The sequence below is a fragment of the Triturus cristatus genome, chromosome 7, assembly GCF_964204655.1.
Source record: "Triturus cristatus chromosome 7, aTriCri1.1, whole genome shotgun sequence".
Taxonomy (NCBI): domain Eukaryota; kingdom Metazoa; phylum Chordata; class Amphibia; order Caudata; family Salamandridae; genus Triturus; species Triturus cristatus.
In genome coordinates, this window is record NC_140590.1 from 1,775,713,618 (window position 1) to 1,775,741,588 (window position 27,971).

Here is a 27,971-nt window from a genome sequence, read left to right on the forward strand (position 1 = left end):
ACTAATCTGATTTCTCCTTTGGTGCACTATTCTCTAACCCAGGGCGCAAATTGTACCTGGTGACTCCAGGAACAGAGGGGTCAATGAAGAGGGCCTCTTTTATTGCTCTGAATTCCGGAGGGACTGCTGCATTTAGTGCGTCGTCTTTCTCAGCATCCGTTTGGGTCCATATAAGCTGCTCGGCACTGAAGGGGACGAACTGAGGTATCTTCTCTCCCTCAGCATCCCCAGTATCATCCCTCACCCATTGGTCATAGGGTAAGGGTACTCTGTGGCAGTGACTAGAATGTATCCAATTCTTACGGCCAGCGACTGTCACAGCAGTCCTGGTAGCGAGGAGCACTTGCTCTGGCCCTTTCCAATGGGGCTCCAAGCACTTCTTCCGCTGAAAGTTTCGTAGAAGCACCCAGTCCTCCGGCTGGATGTTATGACCAGGCCCCTCTGGTACAGGCGGAAGCAATTCCTTTATCTGTTGGTGGATACAATGCAAATTTTCAGTTAACTGGTACAGGTAATCTGTCAATAAAGGGTACTCAATCTCTAAATACCTACACAGGACGCCCCAGACATTTGCCAGGCATCGGAACACGACCTCTTAGGGTGACAATCCTGTCCTAGAATGTGCTGTCGTTCTTGTGGACAAAAGGGCTAATGGTAAAGCATCAGGCCACTGCAACCCTGTGGTCTCCTGCTTCTTAGCCAATTTCAGTTTGAGAGCACCATTGTACTTCTCAACCAAACCTGCTGACTGGGGGGGGATTCGCAGCATGAAACTTCTGTCTGATGTGTAGTCCTTCACAAACTAACTGAATAACTTTGGCATTGAAATGACTTCCGTTATCACTCCAGATCAAACGGGGCAAGCCAAAACGAGGAAAGAACTCCTTCTGAAGTATCTTTGCAGTCGCAATAGTTGTATTTTCTTAAGTGGAGTAAGCCTCAACCCATTTACTGAACGCACAAACAACCACCAACACATACTTCAAATTATTGACCCTGTCCATTTCAATAAATTCCATTTAAAGGACCTCAAAAGGGAAAGTGGGAGTTGCAAAATTAGTGGGTGGAGTAGGGGTACCCTTGTCAGGATTGTGCATCATACACACCATGCAATATTTCACTAAATGTGTAGCTGTCTTGGAGATGTTGCCATTTTGCAATACCGGGTCTAACAGTTTGCAAATACCCTTAGCACTGATGTGAGCTGGGCCATGGGCCATCGTGACTACAGGAAGAACATATGCATCTGGCAACACCCATCTCTGCTTCCCTGACTTGCCAATCCAACATCGCTCATCATTCAAGTTTGCTGTACTTTCTTGCCACACTGCTAACTCCTCCATCGTGGCCTGACTTTGTATCTCCTTCACATTTTCTAGGGTGTCCTCAAACATAGTTACCTCGGGCACCCACCTAGCGGGACCTGCTACGAACATTCTGTTCATCTCAGTTCAGGCTGTTTCCTTAGCTGTCTGGTCTGCAAAGGCGTTCCCTTTGCCTATATCGTCAGTAACCTTTCTATAAGTGTTGCACTTCACTATGGCCAATTTCTTAGGGAGTGTCAGAGCGGACAAAAGCCTATGTATAAGAGGACCATGCTGAATGCATGTCCATTGGGAAGTAAGGAACCCTCTCTCTGCCAAGAGCCGCCCAAAATTATGGGCGACTCCAAAGGCATACTGACTGTCAGTATAAATATTGAAAACTAGTCCCTCACTCAATTCACAGGCTCGAATAAGGGCAACTAACTCAGCTGCCTTGGCGGACTGATAAGGAACTCGTGATGTTTCAACTAACGTATGCAACGTGGTAATTGCGTATGCTGCAGTGGTGGTGCCATCTGGTAATTTGAAACAAGAGCCATAGACATAAGGTTCCCCATGGGCGTCAGATAAGGGAACATCAGTCCGGTCTACCCGTCCTTTTGTCTGTTCTTCCGTCCGGAAGATACAATCATGTATGTCAATCTCCTCATTCTCAGAAGGGAGGGGTAGTAACGTGGCTGGATTCAGAGTGGCACAGCGTTCGATCCTAATGTGGTTTTGAAAGAGCGTTAGCTCGTAACCTTTCAGACGTGCACTGGTGAGGTGCTGTGTCCTTGTCTTATTCAAAAGTGTATCCACAGCATGGGGTACAATAACTTTGAGGTCAGTATCGAGTACGAGTCCCGCCGATTGTCTTATTGAGACGGCCACAGCCGTTACTGCTCTTATACAGCTCGGGAGGGCTTGGGCAACAGGGTCAAGTACAGCAGAGAAATAAGCACACAGTTGTTGCTTATGCCCGAATTTTTGTGTTAAAACAGAAAGTGCACAACCACCCAGCTCATGGACATACAAAATGAAGCATTTGGCATAATTACGGGTACCAGGCGCTGGAGCCAAGCAAAGCGCAGTTTTTAATTGCTCAAAAGACTACTGACACTCTAGCGTCAAAAGGCAAGGGTTCATGCACATCTTTTAGTGTTAGCGCAGGCAGGGGCTTATTAAGCAATGAGTAGCCAGGTATGCACTGCCTGCAATAGGAAGTGATACCTATGAAAGCACACACATCTTTCTGAGTTTGCAGGACATTTTAACAATGGTACTGATGCGTTCAGTAGTTAATCTCCTACCATCCTTCGACAGTAGGTGACCTAAATAGGTGACTTCCAATCGACAATACTGAAATTTGGAAAGGGATACCGTATAACCATGGTCAGCTAAACAGAGTAACATTTTAACCATACTATCTCTGCAACCTTGTTCTGTGTCTGAGGCGAAGAGCCGGTCGTCGACATGTTGGAGCAATACATTACCTGTGGGGAGCGACAAGGAATCCAGCTGACTTTTCAATGTCTGACTATAAATACTCGGACTCTCTGTATAGCCTTGAGGAGCGCGATAGAATCTAAAACTTCTACCAGCTAGGGTGAACCCATACCTGCTGTCAGGATGAATGGGGATACCGAAGAAGGCATTTTTCAAGTCAATGACAGAAAAGAATTTAGCAGAAGAAGGAATCAGTGTCAAGAGTGTTGTAATGTCAGGGACCACTGGAAACTGTGGAATCACTATTTTGTTACCCTCTCGCAAGTCAATCACAAAACGATAAACATCTGCATGCTCATCAGAGGAACCGAAAGGAAAGGATTAGAAGAATAGGACTATGACAAATATTTGCAGTCGTCTCCACAACCACTCCTTTCTCAATCAAATCCTATCCAATTTTTACCAGAGCTCTGCCACCTGCCTGCGGTATCTTATACTGAGAAATACAGGGTAAAATAGCACCTTCCTTGACACAAATCAAAACAGGCGATATCTGCAACAAACCCACATCTGGGTCACCTGTTGCCCACAGTGTAGATGGCACATCTTCTTAAATTCAGCAGGGAGGGGCGCATCTTTAGACAGACACTGTTTAGCGCACACCACATCAGGATCTATCATCATATAGACGCCGGCTGGGGAGCAATGAATCGTAGCATGCAATTGTTTTCAACAAGTCCAGACCCATCAAGTTTTCTCCACAATTAGATATCAACAAAAATGGAGAATCCACAGTGAAAGGACCAATAGTCAGAGCAAGAGGCTTTAAAAAGGGGCTCACAACCGGTATACCAGAAAATCCTACAGAAACATGATTATGGCCATACCGAGCCGCCCCAGGGACTAAGGAACGAGAATTAGAGCTGTTTCCTGCACCTGTATCCACCAAAAACTCCTTCGTTGAACCATGCACGTCCGCACTAACGTACGGACCTCGTTGGTCTATGGGTATCAGAACTGGTCCCTCACCCTGTCCCCTGCTGTCCTAGCTGTAAGACATCCCGGTCACCTCATCCATATCATAGCCATCATGAGAATATTGTTTTCATCAAGGGTCGTCAAAGTAGTTCTGATCAGTACGGCCCTGAGATGCCATTTCTTTCTGAGCCCTGTCCCTGCCACCATCTTCTCAACCCCGTCCCCAAGACCCTCGGCCTCTTGGGACCGCCACCTTCTGTAGAAGCAGTGTTCCTCCTCTTTACAGTATGCACACTGATTTGCTCCCAAGGGTCCGGTATTACCGGGTCTGCTTGTGTGTGGAAGCTGGCAGGCCATACCACCTCGTCCTCTACCATTCCCTCTAGAAGCATGCTGTAACAACACCTTCATCTTCAAATCTTTGTGCTCCTTTTCCATCTTCTCCTTCTCCTCATTTACCCTGTGCTCACAAAACTGTGCCATATTCAAGGGGAAGTGGTGTACCAAGTGCTCTTGGAAGCCTGCAATCGTGTAAAAATCTCAAGAAGCAAATTGGAAATGAATCCATTAACAAACACCTGCACACCACCTTCAATCGACAAATCTTGCCTACTATAGTCTAAGAACACACCTTCAAACCGGGCGAAAAAATCAGACACCCTCTCATCTTTCTTCTGACGACAGGCTGATAGCTTGTCCCAATCAAATTTTCGGGGTGGAATAAGGGAATGCAAATAAGCGATAATTCGGCCAGGCAAAGCAAGTATCTCTGCCTTAGGCTTCTCACCAGGCTTCCTTTCCTGGTCCCATACTCTAATTTGATCCCAGGTACCACCCAATACAGCGACGTGGTCCTGTGTGTGTACCTGCCTCCAGATATCCACAGGAACTAACAAACCAAAGAACATTTCGATACACGCAAGCGTCATTACTATCGAAGAAGCTGCCTCCGTCAATTCTTTATAATATGCAGTAGGATTTTTCCTAGGGTCAGGTAACTGGCTTTTAAGGGACAAGGCCTCACTCATTTTCCATGGGGTACAAACCCACTGTTCCTGGATACGGGCCGCTACCCCAGGTCTTGTAACAATATTCTGCTGTTCCCGTAACTCTGGTATTTCAAGGTGATATATGGGGTGAACCTCCTTCATTGGAAACTGAGATACTGTCGCCGAGCACTTCTCAAGCAGCCTACCCCGATAAGTAACCAGCGTAGTGACATTACCAAAGACTTGACCAGGCACCATATCAGCAATGTATACATGATCTTTAATATCATAGATAATCTGCAGTGCTGCATCATTGAAACACTGCTCCCAAAGTCCAATCAAAGTGGCAGACATGTGCTTAAGGGCATGCTGTTTATACAAAAGGCTCATAATCTTTAAACATACTCCACACAACCTCCACACTATAAATGGGGCTTCGGGCCCACTGTGCAGCCTGGTTAGCCACTACCTGTTTCTCTGCATCTTCCATTTCAGATCGCACCAACGTTCGCCCCAGGCGTTCCTTAAATTACATCCAGTCTCTACACTCAGGGCCACGTACTGGTGTCCCACTACTCTGTAATGTTGGGGAATGGAGGAACACAGTGGGAGTGAAAACAGAGGTAGTGGGCATTAACGTCTCTGCTGGCTGGGTCATGGGTGTAATGGCTGGCGAAAGGGATGCCGAAGCAATAGGTGTTGAAGGAATGCTAACAGTCTTAGTTGCCACAGACGGCGAAGGCAAAGAAAGGAGAGGCGGTGCAGTAGCCAAGGCAGACTGGTCAACAGAAACAGAAGCAGAAGCAGAAAAAACAAATACAGAAGAACCGGGTAGCTGGGCCTGTGGGGGAGAGCGGGATATACCCCCTGCGGGGCATACGGAGGTGGAGGTCGAGCATCTAGCAATTCTTCTACAAAAGAGTCATTTTCTTCTTGGGCTACATAAGATTTATCAATATTCAGTCTAAACCTGTCTTCACCTTCAATTCCTATCTCCTGCTTCTCTCATATCATGCGCTACAGCTTTCTGAGTCAATGTTTGCATCCTCCCCTTCCGGGCCTTTTTCTCTGCTTTCATTCGCCTCTGTTTAGCCTCTTTTTGCCATGCTCTGAGGGAATCAAACATAGACTGCCTACTTCTTCTCGCAAACAACTTCTTCTGTAAAAAAAAATGTTTTTGTTCATCAAAAGTGCTGTTAACGTCCACTGCAACTCGGCATTGTCCCTTGTTTATTTGTGCTATAACGTACTAAACATAATAGGGCCAAGGCCATGTTTTTCATACATATCAAAATTCGGAGTGCCTTCCAGAGGCGCTGGCTGACTTTCTTCCAGTCGAGCATCACCAGAACAACATTGACAACAAGAAACCAAAAAACGGCTGAACACTGGCATTTTCAAAAGTAAGCCAAATTCGTTATGTTGCCAGGTAAAGTGTTTACAAACACTTTGTATCCAAACCAGTCCTCAGACCGTCCCAAATGCAAACCAAAATCAGTCCTCAGACCATACCAAAGACAAATTAAAATGGTACCATGTCCGCAAAGAACCAAAACAAACTCACCTGGTGCACATAGGTCAAATGAATTTATTCTCCACTGACGACACTTTGAAACAAGCGGTCAGATCCAAGGGTTTTGCCGTTCAGGACCCCAGTCAGGATGACCGCTGGATGAGGCACCGACCGGTTAGACAGACCGGGCAGCTGGGAGTTCAGGAACTCTCTCGTGCACGGATCCCTGGTCTACCCGTCCGACCTGATGTTGGCCACGACCTCCTCACCCGTCCATGGGTGTGGGGATGGATCGCCCGATGGAGTCCCTGTTCGGGCACCAACTGAAGGAAGTAACCTGATTAGGACCACCCAGGTCACTCGTGACCACTTCTCAGCCTTCCATACAAATGAAGGGTTGGTCAGACAGTTGAGAATACAAACAAACTATATTTTATTCAGGTACACTCGAGCAGAGTCCAGTCTGACCAGCCTCCTAGGATTGCTGCAGAGGGACTGACTTCAGCAAGCATGGTGATGCATTATGTACAATTCAGAAACAGCAAAGGCAGCCCCTGACTGGAAATTTCCAGTTGGCAGCAGTTAAACAAAGCTCAACCATAGAGAAACAAAAACTATCGCAGCTGCTTTCAGCGTGGCAGAGAGGAGAAGTTAGTTTCGATCATGGCTCAAAATGGTGTCTGAACATAAAATGGTGCCGGGAATGCTAACTTAAGACATACAATGCATGAACAACACAGCTAAAACATTTTTATTCCAACAAACGTCCCTCACCTATACACCCTGTGCAGCGCACACAGGCGTGCACCTCCCTCATGCAGAACTCTTTCCCCTGCACACAGGCGCACACCTCCCTCATCTATAACACCTGCATGGAGGACACAGACGTGCACCTCCCTCATGCATACCTTCTGCATGGCGCAAACAGGCACACACTTCCCTCATGCATTACTCCTGCCCGGCACACACAGGCACGCACCTCCCTCATGCATACCTCCTGCCTGGCGCACACCTCCATCACACAGAACTCCTGACCCACCCTCACAGGGGCGCACCTCCCTCACCTATAACTCCTGCATGGCGCACACAGGCATGCACCTCCCTCTCCCGTAACTCCTGTGCAGCGCACACAGGTGCATACTTCTCTCACGCATACCTCCTGCGCAGCACACATGGGCAGAGAGGGATGTGCGAGGAACAGTGCGCACCTCCCCCACCTATAATACCTGGAGCCTCACAGCACTTAAGTCCCGCAGGGTGGACTACTGATTGTGAACACTTTGCAAGACACTTGGCACACACAGAGTTATTATAAGACTTTTTGCAAGTCACAGAACACATGTTTTGGTGTTTAATTCCATAACACCTGCCCTAAATCAGTCCCATTAAAAGGACATAGCTAGGCTGGCTGGATAAGGTGCTATTCAGGTAAGATTAATCTGACCTACTGTGTTTTTGTTAGAACACCTTTATCACCTCCTGGAGTAAGCTTTGACTGCTCGCTTTTGCCACCAATGGAGAGACAAGTTTCTAAAAGGATTAACTCTTAACCAAATGAAATAGTCAGTTTTGAGACATCAATTGTAAACAGTGGTATCCTCCAATGAAGCTGCTACTTGATCACCCATTGCCCCTGACCAAAAGAAAAGATCTCACAGTATAATTCAGCTTTTTTACTTTTACAGAAAATTATTGTGGGACATTTGAGAAAAGGTTAGCAAAGAAATGTCAGAGGCTGCAGAGAAGTTTTGAGCCTGCTGAAGGTTTTTTGCACAGAGCAACAACCACCTCTTTTTCAGAATTTACGTTGGTAGGAACTTATGACGAGGTAAGCAAGATATAGCAAAGGGAGTTCAGAGCTGGAACTTTGATCTCTAGATCTCAGGTATGGACATGGGCAGGAAAGGGTTGCACTGGGAGTGTTATTTAACAGAAAGGTCAAGAACAGAAGCGGAGTACACAGAGAGCAGGCTGAAATTCAGCAGACACATTGAGGATGGTTCAAGATCACAACCCTTTGGCACATTCATCTCAAAACTAAGACATGTTTCTTTGCATTGTGTACATGGAAAATGAAGGGCTAGAGAATTGAAACATCAGCAGGAGTCTCAACGGACTTAGCATCACAGACGGTTTCACCAACATGTTTATCTCTTCTCCAGCCACTTATGTTATTTGCTGATTCTGCCCACTTCCATCCACCCCTCCCTTCCATGCTCTACTTTTCATTGCATCTCTTGCTCAGCTTGTGACCTGCTCTTGTTGCTGCAGTCCCCTCTTACATCCACTTCACTCCTGCATTATCTCCTCTTCACCTCTCATCTCTGCCCAAGCACCTGACCTTCTCTCTGATTCCGCCACTCTTACATCCATCTTTCTCCTTAATGCTCTACACCTTTCCTCTCATTTTTCCACCCAGTCTCTCGCCTTATCTTTCCTCAGCGTTTTCACTGGTTCTGCCCCCTTTACATCAACCTCTCCTTTATCCCCACCCTTTTCTTGCTGGTTCTGCCCCTCAACATCCACATCTCCATTCAATACGCTGCTCTTAATCACTCTTCTCCCCCTAGCCTCTTACCTAACTTCAGCAGGGTGAGCAGTCTAAATATCGAGTTTTAAATTTCGACCTACAAGTATATCGAGTTGTTAATATCGTAGGTAAAGAATATCGAAGTCAAGAATATCGATGGACAGAATATCGACCCCAAGGTAAGTATTATCGAAATTAATAATATCGAAGTCATAAATATAGATGTAAGTAATATCGTAAGCAAAAATTTCGATGTCAATAATATAGATATTTTATTAGTGTAATGTATTTTAATATGTATTTTATTTGTCTGTTAAAGATTATTGTAATGTATTTTAATACATTTAAAAATAAATGTTTAGAGATTAATAATTATTTAAGATTTAATTTAGCGTTTTAGTATCAGAGCGGGTTGTGGGTTTATAGGGGTATAGGGTGGGAAGTAATTTAATTATAATTAATGAATTAATATGTATTGTTTAATTGGTATTTATGATTAATTAATTGTTAAATAATTATTAATTGTAAATTAAATATATTAATTAATTGTTAATTAATTATTAATTGTAAATTAATTTTATTAATTGGTTAATTATATAAGTTATAATTAGTTTAATATTAATATTTATGTATTGGTATTGTTAATTAATAAATTGTTAATTACTAATTAATTGGTGATTTAATTTTATTAAGTGATTAATTGATGATTAAATTAATTATGTGAATTTTTATGTGTAGTGGGTTGTGGGTTTATAGGGGAATAGGGTGGGATGTAATTAAATTAAAATAATTAATGATAATTTTTATTTATTTCTAATTAATAATAATTAATTGTTAATTAATTATTAATTGGTAATTAATTGTTATTCGTACGTTAAATATAGTAGATATAAATAATTTATTATTTCATGTTATTTGTTGTTATTGCTAATTAATGTATTGTTAATTAATAATTAATTTGTGAAAAATTGTAATTTGGTAGTTAATATGTATAAATTAGTAAATAATAACTATATTAATTATAAAGAATGTATTATTAATTGTAAATAATAGATAAATTGATATTTAAATGTATTGTGTATTTTGTATGTGTAGTGTGTTGTGTGTTAAAGGGGGAATAGTGTGGGATGTAATTCAAAGTTATTTATGTAAATATATTTTTAAAATAATTGGTATTTAATAATAATTATTTTGTAAATTAATCATTAACATGCTATTTTTTTATAACTAATTATTCAATTGGTTATTATGTTTATAGAATCCCTATGCTATCCACTGCTTTCCCAACTGTTTAACTATCAGGAGTGGGAATAGTAATTTTTACCCCTACGCTATCCAGCGCTTTCCCTACTGTTGCACTGTTTGGAATTGAAATAGTAATTTTTACCCCTACGCTATCCAGCGCTTTCCCTACTGTTTCACTTACTGGAGTGGGAATAGTAATTTGTACCCCTACGCTATCCAGCGTTTTCCCTACTGTTGCACTCTCTGGAGTTGGAATAGTAATTTTTACCCCTACGCAATCCAGCACTTTCCCTACTGTTTCACTTACTGGAGTGGGAATAGTAATTTGTACCCCTACGCTATCCAGCGTTTTCACTACTGATGCACTCTCTGGAGTGGGAATAGTAATTTTTACCCCTACGCTATCCAGCGCTTTCCCTACTGTTTCACTTACTGGAGTGGGAATAGTAATTTGTACCCCTACGCTATCCAGCGTTTTCACTACTGTTGCACTCTCTGGAGTGGGATTAGTAATTTTTACCCCTACGCTATCCAACGCTTTCCCTACTGTTGGACTCACTGGAGTGGGAATATTAATTTTTACTCCTATGCTATCCAGTGGTTTCCCTACTGTTGCATTCTCTGTAGTTGGAATAGTAATTTTTTTCCCTACGCTATCCAACACTTTCCCTACTGTTGCACTCTCTGGAGTGGGAATAGTAATTTTTACCCTTACGCTATCCAACGCTTTCCCTACTATTGCACTCTCTGGAGTTGGAATAGTAATTTTTACCCCTACGCTATCCAACCTTTTCTCTACTGTTGCACTCTTTGGAGTTGGAATAGTAATTTTTACCCCTACGCTATCCAGCCCTTTCCCTACTGTTTCACTTACTGGAGTGGGAATAGTAATTTGTACCCCTACGCTATCCAGCGTTTTCACTACTGTTGCACTCTCTGGAGTGGGAATATTAATTTTTACCCCTATGCTATCCAGTGGTTTCCCTACTGTTGCATTCTCTGTAGTTGGAATAGTAAATTTTTTCCCTACGCTATCCAACACTTTCCCTACTGTTGCACTCTCTGGAGTGGGAATAGTAATTTTTACCCTTACGCTATCCAACGCTTTCCCTACTATTACACTCTCTGGAGTTGGAATAGTAATTTTTACCCCTACGCTATCCAACGCTTTCCCTACTGTTGCACTCTTTGGAGTTGGAATAGTAATTTTTACCCCTACGCTATCCAACGTTTTCCCTACTGTTGTACTCTCTGGAGTGGGAATAGTAAATTTTACCCTTACGCTATCCAACACTTTCCCTACTATTGCACTCTCTGGAGTTGGAATAGTAATTTTAACCCTACGCTATCCAACGCTTTCCCTACTGTTGCACTGTTTGGAGTTGGAATAGTAATTTTTACCCCTACGCTATCCAACATTTTCCTTACTGTTGTTTTTGTTGGAGTTGGACTAGTAGTTTTATTGTGTCTGGTATTTAATATGTTTTGTATTATTTTAGCTATTGTAATATATCATTAATAATAAAAATTATTCACATTAAAAATATTTATTATTATTTTCTATATGTAATTATTAAATATTTATTGATGTTATTGTTTTATGTGTATAGATGTATTGGTAATTTTTAAAACCCTTTAATAATTTATACGTTACAGAAATTATTATTAAAATTAATTATTAAGTAAGTATATATATTATATATTATATGTATATGTTTAATTAAAGATTTATTAAATTATATATATTAATTATACATTTTAAATATTATACAATATATTTAATTATGTTTATTTAATTTCTAAGTATTATTTGGTTTATTTTACATATATGTTTAAAGTAAAAAAAAAACGATATTTTTAATTACGATATTTTTGACATCGATATTTCATTTTCGATATTTTTGTACTTACCATGTTGTAGATAGGATGTCGATATTCTTGACATCGATATTTTTGTTGCGATATATTTGTAGGTGGATTTTCTGTCTGTCGAAATTATGTCATACAACCCTTCAGCAGTTCTCCTCCTTTCCGTCCATCTCTCCCCTTCTAACCTCCCACTCTCTGAATGTTTTTTTACATTTTGGCATGGATTCTGTCCCTCCTAACATTGCTATATTTTGCATGCCAGGTGGGCAAGACACTGAAAACTCAAGGCAGAGGCCTGGCTCTGCTCAGCTCAAGGTCCTCTTGGAACCGTGAGCCCAAAATGAGCGAGCTTTCACAGCAGGCTATGTGGCTGAGTGGCTACATCTGCCCACCATACATCACAGGGAGCCAGGCTTGAATCCCAGTCTAGGCTAAGCTGCCTGTGAATCCAGGCAAATCTCTATGCTGGAAAAAATAACTTAGTCTGTGTCTGTTGTAAAGAACTCTGTTTATGGCTTAGGTTTGTGGTATGTAAAGTTGCCAAAAATAGAATATGGACCCTGCCTGTCACCCAGGCTCTAGTCTTATCTCCAAGAATTAAAGATGAGGTTTCAAGCTATAATGCTATAAACAGATACCCAGGTTGTGGCTGAATTGCACAGTGAGAAACTGGAAAATCTGGGCTCATCCCCAGCTTTCATGCTTGACTAATTGTGTGATCCTAAGCATATGCTTTATTTCACCAACCTCCATTTTGCTCATTAGCACACATCAAAGCACTTTCAAATATGTGCATTAAGAATTTGCTGTGTAAGACATCTGGTGAACAATATGTAGCTTTTAAAAAAAATAGTTTTGTTTCTAGCTCAAATACTTATAAAAACGAATAAAAGGTGACAAAAAATGCAGCAACACTTGTTGCACAGTGGCAAGCCCTTTGCAAATGCTGACTGGTCACCCTTCTGTTGCTGATTGCTGTATTTGGGTATTTGACTGGTATTAATGAGATGAAACCTTTACCCAGATAGTCATAACATTGTAAAAATTACAAAATACTGAGGTCTTACTATTAAAAAATGTGCCGCATAATTCCACATAATTTGCCTCTTCTACCTACACAAGTTAGTAAATCTTGCCACCTAAATTGGTCCTTTCCTGCCTAATAATTGTAGTTGTCCTTCTCTTAGTTCACTAATACCATTATCACCAGGGCAGGCGCAGAAATGTGTCTCAGTCCATCTCAGAAAACTCGCATTTACAAACTACATCTCAATGCAGTGATATTATCTGATGTGCTAAGGTAAAAATATTCTTTGTTTTAAAGAAATATACATTTTTTTTATTTTGACAACACCGTCTCCCTTTCCTCTATCCTGTTGACTAACACCCATTGGTGGTGGGACCTGTTTCCAGTGGCGGCTCCTCCATAGGGGCGTTTGGGCGCCGCCCCCCTGCTTTCTCGCAGTGCGAGAAGGCAGAAACATAAATGGTAATAACTACCATTTATGTTTCTGCCTTCTCGCACTGCGAGAAAGCAGAAGTGCCTGATCGGGGGTGGGCGGTCCTGCTTGAGGGCAGGGGGGAGTGGCTTGCCCACTGTTGTGCATAGGGACTGTTTGGTCCGCCCTGGGGCCGATCAAACAGTCCGTATGTACAACAGTGGGCAAGCCACTCCCCCCATGCCCTCGAGCAGCGGCGCCCACTCTACATAGTGAAAATGGTCCCGGCTGGGGCGCTCTCCACTGCGCCTCAGCGTTGTGATTGGCAGAGCGGAGGCAGGGAGGCTGCCTTTCATTGATGACGACATGACGACGAGAGCTTCAGGACGGCGGGAGCGGCAGTTTGGACGCATCCAGAAGCTGCGGTGTTGCAGGACGGAGCGGGAGTTGAAACGCATCCAGAAGATGTTGCAGGACGAGGATGGTAAGTTTTATAATATTCTTTAATAATTTACCCACCCGCCTCCACCCCCCGTGACGACCCCTACCCCCATCATGCCGGCCGTTACTGTTGACAGAAGTATGAGTTGCCCAAGGCAGACCGGCTGGAAGTCTCCGCATTGGATTATCCGCTCGGCTCCACAAATGGAAAAGCACGTTCACTTTCCAAGCGCCAGAATTAATAATAACTCCTATTAGTGGGTAACGGGGAGATGCAAAGGTACATAGCAGCTCTGTGAGATATGATTGCTCCGTACTTGTCTGCTGCACTGTAATTACGGGTTTCCAACGCCTCCAGCCCGAGCTGTATTTACTAGACGCTATGTTTGTAATCATGGGCGAATTATGGTATTTAACTTCTGAATGCTCCGCGCTGGAGTCGGAATATATCCTCAAGCACTCAAGGAACGTGAGAGGCCCAGATAGCCACACTGAAACAGGAGTTAAAATGTTACTTGGTGTTTTGTACTGGTCTGCTCAGGTCTCTCATGACTTGTAGATGGCAAGTATTCAAACGTTTATACAAAACTATTTTAGGCCCTCCTTAGGCCTAAAATAGTTATGCACATTCATTACTATTTTAGACCCTCCGGTGCCGTATCAATGCCAGTCAGGGCCGGCTTTAGGGCGGTGCGATCGGTGCCACCGCACCGGCTGCTGGAATCCTGGGGGCGCCGTGTTTGAAAGTTTATTATGCCTTTGAAGCACCTGCTGCAGCGTTTCTTTCACCCCGCAATTTCCAGGGCTCACATAAATGTCAAGATAACTTGTGTGATTAATTATCTTCCTGGAGAGAGAGATCAGCATTTTGTATAGTTGTGGTTTTGACTTAGGTGAACTTAGTGCAGAGGGTTAATATGCCTGCTGCAGAGAACGTGTACCATGTAGATTACAGATGTAAACAGATCAGCAGGTTACTTGCAATGTATAATTTAAAGTCCTAATATAGAATAGTGAGGTATTAACTTTCATCCTAGAACTGCATACACTCTGCAAAGTACAGAAATCGATTCTTATTATTAAAGAAAACTCCCAACTATGCTGTTTCTTTTTCGACTCTGAGTTTGTGCTTCTCCACACCAAGCACTCTTGAACTATACTGCCTACCAGTATGGATGACATGTGACTCCTACACTTTTAGTCCTTTGGCTTACGTAACATTTCCTACACAGTGATTTACACATGTATGATTGAATGTCTGTGTGTAATATGCGTGTGATGCAAAGTGCTCAGACACCCTGCACTGGTATGAGTGGCGCTATATAACTAATTCAATGCATCTGAGAGAGTGTGGTTATGGAGACTTGGTCACTGTCTTCGCCACCCAATCTTTGGCCCTAATGGAGACCTGAGGTGACATATAGTTCATCTTTCTTTGGCAATAAGGTCAGGCGGCTAACGCCAATGTTCCCTATTCTTTTAAAATAATGCAGTCAGGCTAAATGGATGGCACGGGTGCAAGCAGGAATGAAGCACGATATGGGACAGTTTTAAATGTGTTTAATTATTTCAAGTCTACATATCCTACCTACTTTTATAAATATTCTTGCTTTCTGAAATGTGGTTTAACCTGCATCCTTTGGGCCTTTTTTTTTTGTTCTTCAAAATTTCCTTGGCGTGAGGGTCCTGCAGTTCCCCTTTAGTCAATCAGGCTCGCTATGACACAAAACACATTTAGACCCTTTTTTTACGCCACACCACTTTCAAATGTCACCAGCCACCACTGCCTGTTTCTCTCTTTTATTGTGAGCCCTGCAGGACACCCTGCTTTCGTTCACACAGGGGCAGGGCTCACTGCACAGCTAAGGGCACTTCCAGTTCTCATCAATCACTGATTTCTGAAGCCCTTTCAGCCTGGAGCTGAGAGGCCGGGGGAACCTCCCCCGTGCCCCCCTCCCCTGGGCCGTGCAGCTCTGCATCTCTGCTGGTAACGCTGGAGTATTTTTAAGGGCAGTGACCTGGTGTGGAACTCCTTAGTTGTGAGCAGGAGTGGCGCCCTGGGCAGCGGCCCACTCTGCCCATGCCTAGCGCCGGACATGTTGTCACAGCCCTATCCTATTAGCACACACTTCCCTCTCAGGTACTTACTTCCATCACTGGAGCCCACCATCCTCAGCTACACACCCACGCATGCAACTTACAGGCACCCCGTCATGACTGTTTCACAAGCACAGACCTTTCTTAAATGCACGGGCACACGCCCTGTCACGGACACGCGCTTCTTTCTCGCGCACACAGGCGCACACACACACACACGCTATAGTAGCTTCAGCGACACACCTCTCTTAATATCTCTAAAGCTCCCTCCGGCTTCCTCACGCGCCCTTGTGTACTGTGTCATGGGTTTTACCCACCCCTTGCAGTCGCCGAGACACCCAAGCATTGTCAAAGGTCAGATCACAGGCGCTGCCCCTGAACCCCAGCACACTCCGCCGTCAGTCCGTGACTGGAGGATCGCTTCAAACCCTCCTTCACAGCTGTGGGCGAGGAGTCAAAGCCTGGCTCGCAGGAGGTGGAGTGAGGCTGACTGGGGTCAAGTAGAACACAATTATCACAGTTGGCATCCAGGATTGTGAGTTTTCGCAATCAACAACAATTGCACCCCGGCAATGTATAATGACACGCACAGTAATAATAGCTGAAAGCACGCAATCAATAACATGACAAAACAACCCGCCTAGAACACAAATAAGACTGTTGTGGCAAATCACGGCACCTAAACTGCACGCACCATGTACAGTCATTAAATGATTGTGAGTATAATCCTGTACGAGATACACCGACCATTAAGCAGATGCCTTTCAAAATCAGCAGACAACTCAACAAAACATATACACACATACAGTTCACTACTTAATATGAGCAGTGTGTTGTGAAATGGTGGCTCACATATTCAGTTCACTACTGAGAGAGAGCAGTGTGCTGTGAAATAGTGGATCACATATACAGCTCACTTCTAAGTGTGAGCAGTGTGCTGTGAAATGATGGATCACATATACAGCTCACCACTGAGTGAGAGAAGTGTGTTGTGAAATGGTGGCTCACATATTCAGTTCACTACTGAGAGAGAGCAGTGTGCTGTGAAATAGTGGATCACATATACAGCTCACTTCTAAGTGTGAGCAGTGTGCTGTGCAATGATGGATCACATATACAGCTCACCACTGAGTGAGAGAAGTGTGTTGTGAAATGGTGGCTCACATATTCAGTTCACCACTGAGAGAGAGCAGTGTGCTGTGAAATGGTGGCTCACATATACAGTTCACTTCTGAGTGTGAGCAGTGTGCTGTGAAATGATGGATCACATATACAGCTCACTTTTGAGTATGAGTAGTGTGTTGTGAAATGGTAGATCTCATACACACTTCTCAACTGAGGGGCATATTTACTAGTAAAATGGTGAAGTGTGTTGTTAATCCAAGAAGAATAACAACATGCTCCTTCACTTTAGAAACGCAGGGCTGCACCATATTTACAAGAATATGCTGCAGCCCTGTGTTTATCCCCACGTTGGTGCTAAATTTAGCTGCCAGTGGCTTAACGCTGCTGTTACAATCCGGGGTCTCTGGTTGGGCGCAGGTATGCACTTGACAATTAAGCAATTAAGCGACAAGTGCTCCCATGCAATTAAATCAAAGAGACCTTGGTAATCATCCACTTTGCTACCCTTCACCCAGCCATCCAGTGCTCTGCAGAAAAAGGTCCACATACGTACTCCCCGCAATCTTGGTACACCCCCTGAACCTCTGTCTATGCAATTCAGGAGTTAGCCCATATCTGGTCATTAATGCTTCCTTCATGTGGGGGTAAAGAATTATACATGTCAGGGGGCAAATCTAAAAGTGTGTCACGCCCCTCACTGAGGAACCGTCCCCACAACCCCGCTCCCCAATCTCTCTCAGGGACCCGGTGGGAAGACAAGGCTACCTCATAGGCCGTGAACCATTGCCCTATGTCATCATTCTTAAAGTACTCCTTAACTACATCTTTTGGCATGTACACCCTTGACTCTGCCACCAGAGGGAGGGTTTTCCAAACTTTTCTCTTTTATCGCCAACTCCCTCATTCTCGCGTCATGCTCCATCTGAATTTTTCTTTCTTCAAGAGCCATTTTCTTGCTCTCTAGCTCCAATTGGCCATTTAATTTCAGCTTCGCCAATGTGATCTCATGATCCCTGGTGGCCTGTCTGTCTGCCAGCTCCTCTGGCGACAGGCCTCTGCCAAAACTGTGGATGCTTTCCGCTAGTTCCAATGGTACAGTTTCCTCAACTGCACCCCTTGATTCAATCCAGGCTTTCAATGCCTTGTGGAGATCTCCTTTGAGCCGGCATCCTACATGTGGGACCTTGAACTTCTTGCAAAAGTACTTGAGTTGGGTTTTTGTGTAGCTATCCAGTTGTGATTCATCCCATTCCATCTCTCCTACTTCAGAAGCTTCAGAGGTCGTTTTCTCTATGCTGTTTGGGCCAGGCATGACTCCAAACACAAGGGATCTTCTTCTCTTGGCAAGCAAAATTAAATTGAAAAGTTCCGTGGCTTAAGCTACTGGACTGTCCTCACTGTGCAATGGCAAGTAATCACTGCGCAGACACCAAAAATGCAAATCCGCAAATCCTCACCGCTGCCACCAATGTTAGAATCCGGGGTCTCTGGTTGGCGCAGGTATGCACTTGCGACAAGCAGGGACCCTTTCCTCAAAGTCAGGGCGAAGGATTACTCTTAGAAAATAACCCCTGCTCACCCTCTAGGTAACGTGGCGCGAGCAGTCAGGCTAGGTTCCAGAGGGCATTAGGTTAAGCATTCAAGGCATCCCACAATAACCACCAACCCACCACACAGAGACACAAGGCTGTATTTATAAAAATAAAGTTCTTTATATAAAGTTCTTTAAGCAGGCTTTAAAAATACAGTTCCACTTTAAAATGAGGTTCCTGATGTCAAACTCTTAGGCAGGCTTTAAATACAGTCTTCCACTTTAAAAATGAGGGTTCCAGTTACTTTTCTCAATATCCTATGAGGCCACAGTTCTTAAAAGGCAATTTTTAGTACAAAGTACGCTTCTTGGGGGTCTGTGCGCATCGTAGGGCCTTCCGTACACTTCGTACCACTATTTGGACGCGTCGTGCCGTTTCTCACGCTTCTCGCGTGAGCACGCGTACTAGGACTCAAGCCGTACGGACCGTACCTTCGTAGGTATGCGTCGTATGAGTCCGGTACGCCTCTTGCCACACCTCACGCTTCCCGCCTGAGCAGCGTCTGTATCTTTAAAGCTGAACGGACCGTACCGGCGCAGGGACGCGCCATACGAGCTGGGGACGAACCGTGCCAAGGCTAACGCTTCCCGCGTGAGTCGCGTAGCAGGACAACAGCGCAGGTACGGACCGTACAAAGAAAAGTACATGTCGTACCAAGGCGCTTTCGGCTCACAGTACCTTGTTCTTTGGGGGCAATGTTCGTGGCGGCCTCAGAAGTCCGTAGAGGGGCGTCCCACGTCGCGTTGCAGTCCCTCTTGGTCAGTGGACGGCGATGCTTCGTGGGGCGCTTCAGGACTTCACAGGGCACCTCGGAGGTCAGAAGCAGGAGGGGCAGCTCGGGGGTGATTTCTCAGCGCGGCGCGCTGTCGGCTTCGTCCAAAAAAGGCGAACCAGTGCGCCGCCGGTCCTCACAGTGGTCTCTACGGCCAGGGGGTCGCAGAGGCTCGGCGCTTGGGCACAGCAGTCTCTTCCTTACATTGCGAGCTCCGGTTCGAGGGGGCAATTGTTTACTTTGCTCAGGCCAGACAGGGCAGGCCTTTACGGTGCTCACAGCAGCACAATCGATTCAGGAGTCGCGTTGCTCAGCGAGAGGGGGCACACAGGTTCTCTGGGGTCAGCGTTGCAAATCCACCCACAGCAGCTTCCTCTTCTTCCAGGGGAGGGTAGCGCCCACTGTTCCTGGGGCGCAGTTCAGGGGGCAAGTTCACAAGCAAGCCCTTGGAGATTGTTTAAAAGCACAAGTTGAATTTCAAAGTCTTTCAGTCTTTTCCTCCTCTCCTTCAGCAGCAAGGCACCCACCACAGGCCAGTCTCTCAGGCTTAGAGACAGTACTCCTCCATGCAGCTTTCCCAGGTCCTTCTCGTCGGGCAGAGGTTCTTCTTGGCGCAAACAGGATCTGATTTCTTAGGAGCAGGGCTCGTTCTTTTATATCAAGTTTCTTTTGTTCTTTGTCGCCAGGGGGCCTGTGCCTGGCTCAGTCCGGTTCTGGAGCACTTTGTTGTGGTGACTCTGCTCTTTTCTTTCAGCGCACAGGGCAGAGACATCAGCCGCTCCACAGGGGGCGGAGCCAGCATTGTGATGGCAGAGCACAGGTCTATTCAGAGTCAAGGTGTACTCCTCCCACCCATCCTGGTGTAATCTCTCTACCCACCACCTGGCAGCCAGCCTGTCTCCTGGAATACCCCAGCCCTGCTCCCCACTGTAACTAGGCAGAACTCACACACACAGCAGAGGCGGACTGAAATGGCTAAGCAAGTAAATACTAACTTTCTAAACATAGTATTTACAAACACAGGATATTGAAATAAACTTTACTAAAAGAAGTATTTTATTATTCTGAGTTCAGGCATACTAAACGTGACTTTCTACCATGCTCTCTGAGTCCGCTGGGATTACAGTGTGTAGTAATTCCAGTAGCCCATTCTGGCCTATGGAGAGCAGGTAGCCTTCAATAGTGAAAAACGAAAATGGCTGTAATTCACTATTAGGACATGCCACACACATCAGGGCATGTCCTACCTTATACCTACAATGCACCCTGCCTTTGGGCCTACCAGAGGGGTGACTAATATGTAGTTAAGGGAAGGTTTGGGGACTGGCAAGTAGGTGCACTTGCGCAATCAGCGCGATAGTACCAGACTGCACGCAGGTTCTGCAGTGGCAGACCTTAGACATATTTTGCTAGGCCGCTTTTGTGGGTGGCACAACCAGTGCTGCAAGCTCACCAGCAGCATTTGTATTTACAAGCCCTGGCACTCCTGGTGCACTTTACTAGGGGCTGATAGTAAACCAAATAAGACAAACATGGACACCAATCAATGTATACATTTTACCAAAGGGAGCACTTGCACTGTGGCACTGATTAGCAGTGGCACAGTGCCCTGAGCAGCTAACACCAACAAAACACATGAGGCACATCAGCAAAAAGTGGAAGGGAAACTCACGCCAAGGTGCCAGGTCTAACACGTGTCCCCTCCAGCTGAAATGTGGAGGGAACTACCCTACCCCAGGGAGTTCCTCTTCACTAAGGCCGAAAAACCTGGACAGACCGTCAGCATTGGCGTGATCTGTGCCAGGGCGATGCTCCACCGTAAAGTCCATACCCTGTAGGGAGAAGGACCACCTCAACAGTTTTGGGTTCTCACCACTCATTTGCATCAACCATCTGAGGGGCCTGTGGTCGGTCTGAACCCGGAAGTGAGACCCAAACAAGTAGGGTCTTAGCTTCTTCAGCGCCCAGACCACAGCAAATGCTTCTCGCTCGATTGCACTCCACCTTTGTTCCCGTGGAAGTAACCACCTACTAATGAAGACTACAGGTTGGTCCCAGCCCTCCTCAGTCATCTGTGAGAGAACAGCCCCTACTGTTGCAGGGATTCTGCTTATGCACAGAACTATGCGCAGGAACCCAGGACCTCAGAGAATTGTGGTGTACCAAAAACTCCCCTCAGAACCCAGAACCCCTTATCCGACTAGCTTAGTGTCTCATTCGTTATCCGAGGTTTATCTCGGCGGTCCCAATGTATAGACAACCCAGAACAAGCGACGTAGAATATTCTCAGGAATGGTGGGAATCAGAAATACCTGTTTGCTATTATTCTCATATCAGTCCACAACAGAATAAACAAAGACACAGTAAAGTTCAAAGAGTTTATTTTATAAACCTTGTGTCCTAAGATGCAGTACTTTGGCTAACATAAGCAGACAAATGGTCAAGATCAGAACCATCAGCATTGTTACAATACCATAGAAAATGAAAGGAGCAATCATAGTAAAATGACAGTGGAAATCGTCCAACTTCCTTTCTCTAGTAAACTAATAGTATTATTATTATTAGACTAATAGAAGGTCTCTAGGCTTGAATGGGGAACCCCATACCGTAAAGATCAGCTCAGGGCGATCACATCACAAGATCAGCTAGGCTCTGCTCCTGGGAAAGCTCTTCTTCCGAATGAATCTAAAACATGCTGCACTACAATATTAAAAGCACTCGTCTTTCAGGTATCTGCAGCTGCGTGCATGTTATGGCTAAAAAGTGGGCCGATCAACCTGCACCCAACAACATGCACCGTCTAGCGACCCAGACTGTTTCTTTACACAATGTACAGACCAAGGTCGCTGCTCACTGTTAAGGATGTTAACAACAGACAGTTCTCATGTGAAGCAAAGTCGAGTAAGCATTTCTCAAATAATAACATGCAACAACAGTGTCGCGTGCAAAAGCAGCAAAAGCGGCAAGATGGCTTTCTAACATCTAACGCGGTTGTGCTAACTTAGCATTGTACATAGGGAGATAGTAATCATCACTACACCCCCCCTTGATCGGACCACTGACCACTAGGGGTGCACTTTCAAGAACGCAGAGTTCAAGTCCGATAGAACGGAACCAAGGGCATGAACTATAAGTCCATATAAGGTAAGTGAAAAAGTTCAAAGAAAAAAAAATAAAAAGAAAACTGATGTTTCAGGGAAAAAAAACATTTAAAGGGGAAAAAAATATAACATCGATGGTTGCACCATGAAATGAAGAGGGCAAAAAGTTAATCCATCAAGGTGTAAGCACAATAAGTTGCAACAGCTTCCAAGAGGAAATCATGGGAACGTTCCGCAAAATTATCTGCCATCCAGTTCAGCAAGGGGAAGGAACACACGTGTTCCTCGAACATTGGAGCTTCAAGCGCCATACAAGGACAACAGGCGGGTTCTTCAAGATAACTTCTTTCTAAGAAGTCAGCAGCAGCCGTTCCGATGTCCCAATTTCCCAAGACTCCATGTGCTGCTCCACAGGCCATAATCCTGACGCCAGAACAGTCCAACTCATGAGCCACTAAGGGGCTCATCAGCCGATCATAATCCAGGGCAGGAGACACCGAGTTCGACAGGCACAAATCCAGAGCCCATTGGAATGGACAATCTAGGCAATGAAAGACAGGTTGCACACAAGTAAAGAAGGGAAACCGGAAGGACAATCCATAGGCGATGCTTAAGGTCGCCAACGGTAAGGTGCCATAGTATTCAAGCATCCGGTTACGAAGATGGAGCAGCCGGGGCATGCTGTCTTGGAACGCAAATTGCGCAGCCATAGCGTAGTACGCAGATCAAGAAAAGTACCCCAGCTACGAGGGCGAGAAGCAAAGGGAGACCTCCGAAGACGCTGGAAAAAATAGAATGAAAAAATGCGGGGATCACACCAAAAATAGTTTGAAAGGAGGTCACGAGGCCAGAGCCTACAATTTTAAAAAAATGAGCCAGGCCACTTGTTGACGAGGCATTAAAGATAGTCTGAATCAGGGTCCCAAAATGAAGTGGGAGATCAGTATTCAAAAGCGCCTGCACCTCCGTGCGTGTGTTAGCTACGTGAAGGACAAATGTTTCACGGGATGAAGTCAACGCGACTTCTTTTTGAGACAATAGAGCCCTTATTCTGCTCATCTTGTTGAACTCTGCTTTCAAGGTTGGAATGGAAGGCCAGATGGAGACATCGAGCCGTCCATGCGGGGGCGGGAAAAGGTCGTTATTACAGCAGACTACCCTCTGTGATACAGTCACTATGTAAGGAATTTCCACCAGCATCCCACAGCAAGCTTCATTATTTAATAACAAATAACTACCGTTAGCAGGCAGCGTAAAAGACGGTGTTATAACTGGCACCGGAATCCCTTTCAGGATGCAAGCTAAATTAGGAGCGTGTATATTACAAGCACCATGCAATTGAATGTGCCTTCACACTACAGAGTGATCTGGAGTGGAAGTGCACTCTTCACCTTTCAAGTAAACCTCTTTACCGTCCCTGACACACCTATACGTGAAAGGGAGTGACCAAACTTCGTGCAGAAAGGCAGTACCGAGCTGTTCATATCTGCCCAGAGCGTAATGTTTCATGCACGAACTGAACTTAAACAGGGGGAATGGTAACGTGATCAACCCATGTAGAAGCCACACAGCGGAGTTTAATTTGGCAACAGAAAAAGGCAAAGGTTCTAACTTTTCAATGTGCAGCAATGAGTATGTAGCATCTTTCATGGACATGAACTGTTGTTTTGCAGTTAAATTAAAAGGGAGGAACAAAGATGAAATATTCATGAAATCCCAAGGGACTTTCCCAGCCTTTAACGTTTGCAACGTCCATACAAATTGCATAATGGAACGCAATTGATTCTAACCATGATACAATACAGACAAATCATCCTGCACAATGTCTACCACAGATGAAACAATATTATCTAAGGTATATATTCGTGAAGATAAGGTGTTAATGCTATTATCAATTACAGCCAATACTTTTTCTATATTGGCTTGGTCAATTGCTCTTAATCTGGAGGCAGCCTCAATCTGTGAAAGCTTCCAAATTTCATTGTAAACAGCATATACCCATCTTTTGGACCTGCCAACCGCAGGTCCCTTAACAAAATCATTCAAATCTATTTTGTCATTTAAACGTGATAAATTAAGTTTAACAGATGCTAAGGTGGAATGTTGCAGCCAGGACTGGCATAATTTACCGACTAAGTAAGTAGTTACAGAGTGAGAGGATTCAAAACGGGGGTCCACACGAACCTGGCTATACCCCCGCTTCAAATCCAGAAACAGGTGCTGACAGGAATCTGAGCTCGTTTGCCACACTAACCACCCTTCAGCATTCAAGCCAGAAATGTTGAAGGAAGTGTTGGAAACGTATGACTGCAACGCATCAAGGGACAGATCCATATGATTATCCCAGTTGGGATAAGCACCCAGATCCGGAGTGGAGGGAGAATTAAATTTTTTAGAAGTAGCCAATCCAAAACAGGTGGTCTGAAAAATTGACGAATTTAAAAATAGCATGTGGTTCGGGATGAGGCAGGCACGATGCAAAGCTTCTGTTCCCTGTACCTGCCATGGTTTAGAACCCCAAACCGATTTAAGATTGATAGTAGCTTTCCACAGATCATATCCTTCGATTGCCAAACGGTCCATAAAGGACTTGGAATATAACAATTTGGTGTGTGTCAGGTGAACTTTAGAAGCTGACTCAGCCGCAACCTTAAAATAAAAGGAGGCCGGATTTGACACACTAAAATCAGTGAAATATGTGAATTTGTCCACCAACTTGGTGGAGCTGCCCAGCCGAGGGGTCGGACAGTGTTCCCATTCAGTATAATTTACAAAATTCCTAAATGTATTTGCTTTGAGTAAGAAATGGGTGCCATGATGTTGATAGCAGAATTGCTCATCATAATTTGCACTATCTAAATACAAATCTTCAGCATCAAATGCAGCATAATATTTCAAATCAGAAAACAGTGCTTCAATGGCTTTGACATCGCAATCATCTGAGTGGATGTTCTGCTTAACAACATCACCCATAGAAACACGAAATACATTTGGCACATTAATCACTTCAGTGGGGCCATGAATTTGAAATTTTACAGCATCCCAAGCGATCCCATCACGTACAGGCCAGGCGGTAATGTTCACAAATGTCTGGTCCCTTTTCATGATATGTGATGAGGAGTGGGGGGCCAAAGTTCCATCAATTAGACGAATTGTAGATCTTTCTTTCAGGTAGTGTCCATTGATAAGTCTAAAAAACACTACCACAAAGCCAATAGACATAAACAAAAAAAATACATATGAGCACCAGCCAAATGTAAGTCCAAGGGGGGATTAAAAAATGTCTTTTGAACCAGGCCATAAAAATCAAAACTTTGGACGGAGCAATGGAAGTCATTGACTGAGTGTCAAAAGAGTCTCTTGAGTGGGCAACTGTGGTAAATTGTAAAACAGGCAATGTAACATCCACAGGTTAAGCATACTCATTATCTTCAGGTAAACCACCAGCTGTCGGTGGCACCAAAGGACCAGTAACTGTATGCATTTCGACGGCAACATCAGGCACGGTGTTAGAAGCTTGGGCCACAATAGAATTTCTCAGCATCGAAGGGCATGAAACCGCCGGTGTCATACTAAGAAGAATCGGCCACTCGCTGTAGCTTGACATTGTCAATAGAGATGTACCTGTTATCCTTGCGACCAGGAAGTGGAGGTAAAATGACTGTACGTGTACCCTGTACTCCAAGCACTGGAACTGGTGCACGATAAGAGGGGCCGAACTCCTTCTTGTTCTCCACCTTCTTACGGACCAGGTCACCAACTCGAGGTAGCCAGCCGACTACCGGAATCTGAAGTGCAGCATCAGACGTGGAGGGTACGTGTTCCTTCGCTAGAGTGTCTCTGGCTTCTTGAAGATTCTGCAATACAGCACAGTGATAATCTAGGTCAAAGGGTGCGGCCGACGCCGCCATGTCTAGACCATCAAGGTCTGGGACAAACATTCGTATGCCAAAGAGCATCATGTATGGGGTCCGCCCACCCAGAGACCTTCTAGGGAGGTTATTAAGTGCACGTTGCACGTCATACAAGTGGGCTAGCCAGTTCCGGCCAGTACCTAAAACCCTGGCTGTCAAAGATTGCTTTAAGTCACGGTTCATCCGCTCCACCACACTATTGCCCTCCGGCCGGTATGGAGACGAAAATTTGACTTGGACCCCCAAATTTCTCATTGCTTCTTTGTACGCCTTAGAGGCGAACGCAGGGCCGTGATCAGAATGAAAAGTACCACATGCAAAACTTCCAATGAAGACACGCAAATCCTTGATGACAGTAGGGCATCAGCACTCCTTTGTGGCCACACCCACAGAAAACGTGTGCACGAATCCACTGCAACCAAGATGTACTTGTAGGCAGAATCAGAGGTAAAAGTACCGCAATGATCTAAATAAACACAAGCAAGTGGTTTATTAGATATGTACAACTGCGTTTGTGGTGGACGCGCCGCAGACGAAGGCTTTATCTGCTGACAAATGTCACAATTAAGAACATAGGCGCGCGCTTGTTTGTATAAGCCGAACCACCAGTAACATTGCTGTAATAAAGATACCGTAGCCGCAACGCCGGCATGTGCGGACGCCATGCCCTCGTGGGCCGCTGATATCAAAGATGGTCTGCAGTCCGCGTTGGGAATCAATCTGTCGCCAACGTCATTAATCCTCACTAACGGGACGTTATCAGGACTTAAGCGATAATGGTAACGAGAAGGGAAACCTATCGGAAAGTTCTTTCCCGTCTCTGTAGCAGCAATAGCTGCCAAGATGTCATCATCGATCTTACTTTGTGATCTTGTAACTGCTGCTACTAAAAACGTCGCCACTGCGGTTTTTGCTGCCTCTTCAGCCAAACTGTTACCGACAGCATGGACGCCAACACGTTGGTGACCAAGAGTGTAAATTACATTCACGAGAGGCAGACGTTCTTTAAGATCTGCCACTCGAACCCAAAGCGTTTTATGCTTAACTGTGCCACCTTTGGAATCACGATAGTCATTTTGAGACCAAAAGTGTAGATTGTCGTTGTATGCTTGGACACAATAAAATGAGTCACTCACTATAGGAGTAGTGACTCGAGGATCAGCAAACTCCAGTGCAAGCACCAGAGCACGAAGCTCCGCCAATTGTGCGGTACAATCACCCAATGACTGTGTATGTACTACATCGGATTGGAATTCACCATTTACGAATGTACCAACCACAATTGCGCAGGCCGCTGAATAGGTGTGCTTCGATCCAGTTGCGGGTTGCGCCGACCCGTCAGTGTAAATGACACAATGGTAATCATCGAGCGGGCGCAAAGACAGAGGAGCTGGATGAACGAATTCATACTGCAAGAACTCCTGAGTCTGTAGTGCCGCGTCAAAGATATATGTGACGTCGGGCGATGTCAAGGAAGTGGCCCATTGTATCCACCTTGGATGCAAAGCTTTAGAATTGGGTACACTAGCTTTCGTCACTGCCTCAAGGGCAGGATATGGTGTTACCACCAACATGCGTTTCCCTCGCGATAGCGCTCGTTCTTTCAGGATCGCCAT

General features: G+C 44.8%; 1 protein-coding gene across 1 annotated transcript; it reads right to left on the reverse strand.

Moving 5' to 3' along the window:
* Nucleotide 1: 1 nt before the first annotated feature.
* On the reverse strand, nt 2-27,971 carry LOC146813072 (uncharacterized). Its single transcript, XM_085615257.1, has 2 exons — nt 26,742-27,971; nt 2-469 (listed from the first exon to the last, which is right to left on the reverse strand). The coding sequence occupies exons 1-2, from the start codon at nt 27,969-27,971 to the stop codon at nt 2-4; spliced, it is 1,698 nt and encodes a 565-aa protein (XP_085471383.1).

What these genes read in the sequence shown, in the direction of transcription:
- LOC146813072 (XM_085615257.1), bottom strand. Translation starts at nt 27,971, where the DNA reads ATGGCGATCCTGAAAGAACGAGCGCTATCGCGAGGGAAACGCATGTTG. An exon ending in CGTGCACACGTTTTCTGTGG is followed by an intron (nt 470 to 26,741) that starts GTGTGGCCACAA and finishes ATCCACCAACAG; the next exon opens with ATAAAGGAATTGCTTCCGCC.